General features: G+C 41.5%; 1 protein-coding gene across 1 annotated transcript; it reads left to right on the top strand.

Annotated features, from left to right (window-relative positions):
* The first annotated feature begins 2,863 nt into the window (after nucleotides 1-2,863).
* LOC140916903 (G-protein coupled receptor 35) lies at nucleotides 2,864-5,172 on the top strand. The gene is made up of 2 exons (XM_073358798.1): nucleotides 2,864-2,980; nucleotides 4,151-5,172. The coding sequence occupies exon 2, from the start codon at nucleotides 4,178-4,180 to the stop codon at nucleotides 5,141-5,143; it is 966 nt and encodes a 321-aa protein (XP_073214899.1). The 5' UTR covers nucleotides 2,864-2,980; nucleotides 4,151-4,177; the 3' UTR covers nucleotides 5,144-5,172.
* The last annotated feature ends 1,513 nt before the right edge of the window (nucleotides 5,173-6,685 follow it).

Raw genomic sequence — 6,685 nt, 5'->3', positions numbered from 1 at the left:
AGTTTTGGTTCCGGTCCCGCTACATACATTGCAGTACTAAATTTTCATATATATCTAGTCACAGTCTCCTCTGCAAAATCCCAACCACTATGTGGTGAAATAATCCTTCAGTCTCTCATGTGTTTCCAGTGCACAAAATATTTGCAACCCATGAATCTGGTTGCAAGTTTTTTCACATTACTTTAGGGCTAGCTATCTACATAATTCCACAATTTTCACACCTCAAATCCATCCTCCACACCAACTTTCCACTGCTAAAGACTCTCTCTCAGATCTGTGCCAACTGTCTCTGGAGTGAGAAGGAGCTAAGAAGTGGGCCATACCTACATAATCAGTAGTAGCCTTCATAACAATGTTGAGTCATACAGTTCTGTAACTCATCCATTGATGCAATAATTCTAGGTTTTCTGAGACTGCAAAACTCTTTTAATGCATTGAGAAACAGACTGCCAGGCTGTTAGAACAGCGATATTATATAACTCTGTAGTGTTTATTAAGTCCCTACTAAAGCAAAATTCACTCTGAAGTCAGAGTTTTGCCATGCAGTCTCAGGGAGTCTGCAAACAGCGGCTGGGAATATAGTCCAGCTATGCTACCTTTGAAATATAATGAGCGATGACAGTTTAAATATCAACAGTGTGAACTATTTCATTGTTGCTCTTTTTAGCAGAAACAACCAACCCTCAAACACCCTTTAGTTCATTTGGCAGTACTAGGGCTTTGGGAAACAATACAATTGGGGAAAAAACAGCTCAAAAATTGCAATTTTGCATAGTGTGCAACTGCTACAAATTGGCCATCAGAACCCTGAAATTTCATGGGTTTTCATTCAGATATAGGAGTATTTAATTCAGCTTCAAAATGCTCATGTTAGTCCTGTAAAGAGCAATTTTTGCATCAAACCACAGGACATTACAAAACTTCATGTGTCAATGTGAAAAAAAAAACGCCCACAAAATTTCACAAACAGCAACTTTTTAAGATCACCAAAGAACTCAATAAATTGGTGAATACTTTTTGCACCTGGTAGCATGGTATTGATACACCTTCCCACCCCCCACCCCCCGCAACATTTAGCAGGGGCCCTGACACATTAATAGATGATAGTTAATTAGCATATACTGACAGGCTACTAACATGTGCTAATTGTGGCTGCACACCCAGATGCAGACAGCTCATAAGCCAGGGGAACATGGATGCAGCTGCCTGGCTGGCTCTGAGAGCATCTCTAGTGACCCTCCCACCTTCACCTGTGTCGGAGCAAACAGCTTTAGCACTGCCGCTTGTCCCTGGGCACCACAGACTCCTGGGTGTCCCATAAACATCTCCATCCGCCCCTGAAAAAAAACAAAACCCAAAACCTGCCTCCCTCTTTCCACTATAACAACATAGCACTAATCTCCACCTAACCTGTGTTGCTCCCTTAGCAGCAGGGTTTCTTCAGGAACTGTGATTCCATGTGCCCTTTTCTGCCAGCTGCACCAACATCATGGGGACGGGGGGGGGGGGGGGGGCTGCTGTACACGGCAGTAGCCTATTATAGTACAATAAGTTCAGATTTATGTTATGTGGGTACTGGTACTGAGGTTTGCAGAAAGATCCTCTAGCTGAGCTTCCCGTGCCACCCACCCATATCCAGCCTTTTCCAAGCTTTCCACTGCCTCCAGAATAAAAAGCAGAGGGGCCGATCTGCCCTATACAGCAGAACCTCAGAGTTACAAACACCTTGGACATGGAGACTGTTTGTAACTGAAATCGTCGTAACTCTGAACAAAACAGCATAGTTGTTCTTTCAAAAGTTTACACCTGAATATGGACTTAATACAGGTTTGAAATTTTACTATGTGGAAGAAAAATGCTGCTTTCCCTTTATTTTTTTAATAGATTACATTTAACACAGTACTGTACTGTATTTGGTTTGGGGCGTGGGGTTTTTTGGCTCTGCTGCTGCCTGATTGTGAACTTGCTTTTCCAAATGAGGTGACTGATTGACTGGTCGGTTTGTAACTCTGGTATTCAGAACGCTGAGGGTCCACAGTATTAGTATAACGCAGTTAAACACTAGCACTAGACAGCCTCCTTTTCTTCATCCAATTTTTTTTCCAACTAAAAAAGGATTGTTTGAGCTAAACAAAAAATTTTCAATACAGTTGACACTTTCCAGGATTTATTTTTTAAAATGAAAAACCAGAACCTGAAGATCAAAAATCTTTCAGTATAGAAAAAAAGGGTTCAAGTTTTGTCTTTGTTTTTTTTTCTTTACAAAAAGTGAAAATTTTTTACTGAAACTTGCATTTTTTTAAGCAAAAGCAATATTTGAAAATTAGAAAAAACAAATTAACTTTTTTCAAAATCAATAAAACAAAATATTTTCAAAATGGCCCGGGAAAAAATAATTGGCTTTTTTTTAACCAACTCTGCTGGTTGTTAAAAGGTGTAAAAAGGCACCAGACTGTCGTGCTCTTTCATGGGTTTGTGGGTGGCACGGACATAAAGTACCCTTGCAAGTTATATAGCCCGTGTATGGGCCAGGCACAGTCGCAGAAGAGACATTAGCAGCAACAACTTGGAATTATACAATTTTTATATTTTGCTTAGTGAAAAAAATTACAAAATAAGTTAAGGGCATCAAATTTAACTATAAAAGCTGATTTTGTTTAATTACGGAACAGAACATTTCAGCTCTGCATTCAAGTATAATTAGAGCTGAAAAGTGTAATGCTGGGTACACAACAGAGGGCAGTAATAGACTCAATGTATCTGGACAGGGAGGTGGATGTGTAACGTGCACAGAAAACTATATGAAAGAGGAGGAGGGAAGTGTTACTAATGTAGTAGTGTTGGGCTGTTTTTGTTCGTGTCGACTGTAAAGAGTCAACTGTCTCTGTGTTTTGTGTGCTGCGGCACAGACCTTAGAACATCTGACTCAAGTAAGTCCTGAAGCCTCTCTTGCAATTTATTAGTCATTTTGAATGAACAGGTAACTTTTCATTCTTTATCATTGCTTTGGCTTTATCTTCCCCATTTCACTAACTGTGTTATAATGACTTTCACTGTCCTCAGTGATATCAGAAAATAGCTAGAGGGAAACTGATTGAAAGCAGACTTGAGCCTGCTCACGCTGGAAGTTTTCTGGATCCTGTACAATGACTAGGCAGCATTCAGACTAGCTGCTGTGCTTGTTCGGTTTTCAGTCATTTGGTGGGTTGGTCTGGGGGTCAGTTCAGTTTTTTGTCTGCCTTTCATTTTGATCTGGGCTTATTTCTTTCTGCGCTGTAAGTGCAACTGGGGTAGGGAATCACACATCTCCACTCCCTAGGGCCCACCCAATCTTATGGGGAATCAAGCACTACGTAAGTTTTGCATGCTCCCCCCTTTTTGGGAACACTCCTGTAAAGGGGTTCTCTGGGACCAAAGACAGATTGGGCTTCCCTAGCCCTGTGGCTCCAATGGCTGCCTAAGGACTGTATTTGGAGTGGAGGATTTAAAACAGTCCTCCGCCAGGAGTGTCCTGGCCCCTGGAGATCCTAGGAGATCCATAGAAGTTGTGGGTAGAGTCACTGCCCATTTAGTAGGGGGAACTCTATTCCCTAGGAAAATTCTCTGCTTTGAGAGCCTCCATAGAGCTGTATTTCTTCAGGAATGGGTGCAGAGTGACACGGGGGAGTCCAGCTCCACATACCATTGACTGACAGACCCACCAGAATCCTCTAAGTGCTTGTTATTTGGCAGATTGCTGTGCTGTTTGAGGCAGAGACTGAATTCGATGATTCGGGCAAGTCCTACTGCATGAAAGAGAAGGCAAAAAAGTCTATATTATCATTCCATGTAGATACAGAGCTTAGCAGCAAAGAACCCTGAGTGGACCCTCTCGGTTCCTCCACCAAATAAGCAAGGAACTTACTAATTAAGAAGAAGATGACTATGAGAGAGAGCCTGGGGAGAAGCAGCAAACAGACCTTCCTCACAATCCTTCCTGGAGTGTTTGAGATTTAAGTTCATACGTTAGGAGAATGTCTAGTTTTTAGATTGTAAACTCTAACTTCAACTTCATTTTAGGTCTCCAAAGCACCAGCACCACTAAATAAATTCATAAATCATCATGATTTTGCTCTATGTCATCTCTCTGATTTAAAATCTTCTTTTCCAGTAACTGTGCATCAGAACAAACCCAGAAATGAACTGCAGCAACAGCAACAGCAGCATCCAAGTGCCCCAAACTTTTCATCTCATACAGCTGATAGTATACATCCCAGTTTTCCTTTTTGGAATCCTATTTAATGCTCTGGCTTTCTGGGTGTTTTGCTGTAAACTGCCTAAATGGACAGAAACCAGAGTGTACATGATCAACTTAATGATTGCCGACTGTTGTTTGCTCTTCACTTTGCCCTTCAAAGCATTTTCCCACAACCAGATGCAGCACCGAGATAACAAGTGCTTGGCTTTAGAAGCCTCATATTTTATAAACCGGCATGTAAGCATCTATATTATCACCATCACAGCTGTTGATCGATACATTGCAATAATGTACCCCCTAAAATCAATGACTTTGAGGTCCCCCTTCAAGGCAGCTGTCACCAGTGGATTTCTGTGGCTACTAACGATAAGTTCTGTTTGCTTAGCTGTAGAATTGGAAGAGCAAGACAACTCTGGGATTTGCTTTGAAAAGTCTTCCACGGAGCCGTCCAAAGTGACATTAGCCTTTACTATTTGGGGATTTTTTATACCATTAATCATCTTGAGCTTCTGTTCAATTCAAATCATTAAGAAGCTTGTGAGAAAGAAGAAAACAAATCCACATGAGGAAAAACAAATCCAGAAAGCGATCTACATTGTTTCTACAAACATGGCTGTGTTCATTATATGTTTCTTACCTGTTAACATTGGGCACATTGTTCGGTTTATACTGGATTCCACCAGCACCAGCTGCCCAGTAATATACAAAGGTAATGTATTCTTGCACGTGGCCTCAATCATAGCAAACACTAACTGCTGCTTAGACGCCATTTGTTATTACTTTGTAAGCCAGGAATTTCAGGAGGCATCGTCCATGTTACCAAAGACAAAATCTGTGAAGTCGATGTCTAATCACAGCCAAGTCTCATCTATCCATATGCCACTGGGTAATATAAAATTTAGGTAATATGTATGTGACCTAGCTCACTGCTTTACTTTCCCCAGGGAAGGCAACATAAAAAAGCAGGACAATTGGTCCTAACTATCAAATCTGCTCATATTAATCTTGAATGAATGGGTGAGAGTTTCTTGATGGGGATATTGAAGATTGGATTTTCAAGCCCTAAGAAGCCCAGGATACACAATTACTGCACATTCAGATTGGAATTTACATGCAAAAATAGCTAGTTAAATGCTTGTCTAATTGTGATCTGCATTCACAAATGTGATAATTGCACAACTGCACACATATTTTTGTGCACGAACACAAGCATCCCAAGGTTGAAAGAGAAATCCCTGAAGCCATATGCTACAGAGATAGGGGGTGGCCACACAAGCCCTGGCCTGACCACTATTAAGCTCAAGGTCACAGTGCCACTCAGGTTTGAAACAGCCATCCCCTGGGTCTTGCTATTTGTGGTGGGCAGGAAATGCAGCCCATGCAACTGGGCCACATATGAGTGAGTGGCATTGAAACATGGCTCATGGGGTCCTAGCACCATTCAGATTTACCCCTTCTCCCCTCCATTAAATGGCACTCTACATCCCTTGACTGTATCTTTAGCAATGAAGCATATTGTGGGTTGTTGCTTTCATCATCTGGGGAAAATGAGAGTTGGATCTTCTTGTATGGAAGCCTGAGCTGACCTGAGTGGTTTGTTATTTACGTGATAAACTGCAAACAGACATGTGCTTAACTGGCTGAATCACTGCAGGCAGCAAAACAGCAGTGAGTTTTGCCATGATAGTAGGATAGAGAACTTTTTCCATCGGCATATAGGGCCCACCAAGTAGCACCAAGTCATAGTATTCAAAAAAATTATGTAAATAACGATATATCATAGAGCACATAGGGCTCTATATGTCTGCATCTGACCTGGAAAGATGACCTGACACCACCTCCGGAGGAAACAAGATGCAGGTGTCTTGTTTCCTTATGCCAAATGCATCAGGCTCACTTCAGATTATCAGAGATAAGTTAACTGAGTTTAGGAGAAAGCATGCTCTAACGATCCCATCCTGCCCCCTCAGAGTTTTACCATTGGCTTCACTGAGTGCAAGATCTGGGCCTAACTCATTGGGTAATGGAAGGGGAGTGAAAAAGAACCTTGGACTCCATGAACGCCCTTTGAAAAGGCTGGAATCCTTTTAGCAGAGAAGAAATGGACAGTCACTAGGGATTTGCCTATGCAGGTGAATATCTTGTAGGGGCTACCTCATGGGAGACTGAGGGATTGTGAGTGTCCTGGTAATAATTCATAGAGCAAGCCTAAATAAGGACCAGTATTCTATGGTCTTTATTAAAGAGTATTTTGAAGCAGTTTTCCTGAATTGTACTTGCTTCTGTAACATGTGTATAGTCCTCTTGTTGCTATTGACTTAGACTGTTGTGCTTGCCCCAAGAATAAACTTGCCTTTCAATCTTTTGTTATTTGTACTTTGAAGGAACAGCAGTTTGAAGAGGGCATTAGCCTAAGGTGAATCCACTTGTTCTGTACCACTACTCTCT

Source organism: Lepidochelys kempii, chromosome 9, assembly GCF_965140285.1.
Source record: "Lepidochelys kempii isolate rLepKem1 chromosome 9, rLepKem1.hap1, whole genome shotgun sequence".
Taxonomy (NCBI): domain Eukaryota; kingdom Metazoa; phylum Chordata; order Testudines; family Cheloniidae; genus Lepidochelys; species Lepidochelys kempii.
The sequence above is the reverse complement of the archived record's forward strand: the minus strand, read 5'-3'. Positions and strand labels throughout refer to the sequence as shown.

What these genes read in the sequence shown, in the direction of transcription:
- LOC140916903 (XM_073358798.1), top strand. Translation starts at nt 4,178, where the DNA reads ATGAACTGCAGCAACAGCAACAGCAGCATCCAAGTGCCCCAAACTTTT.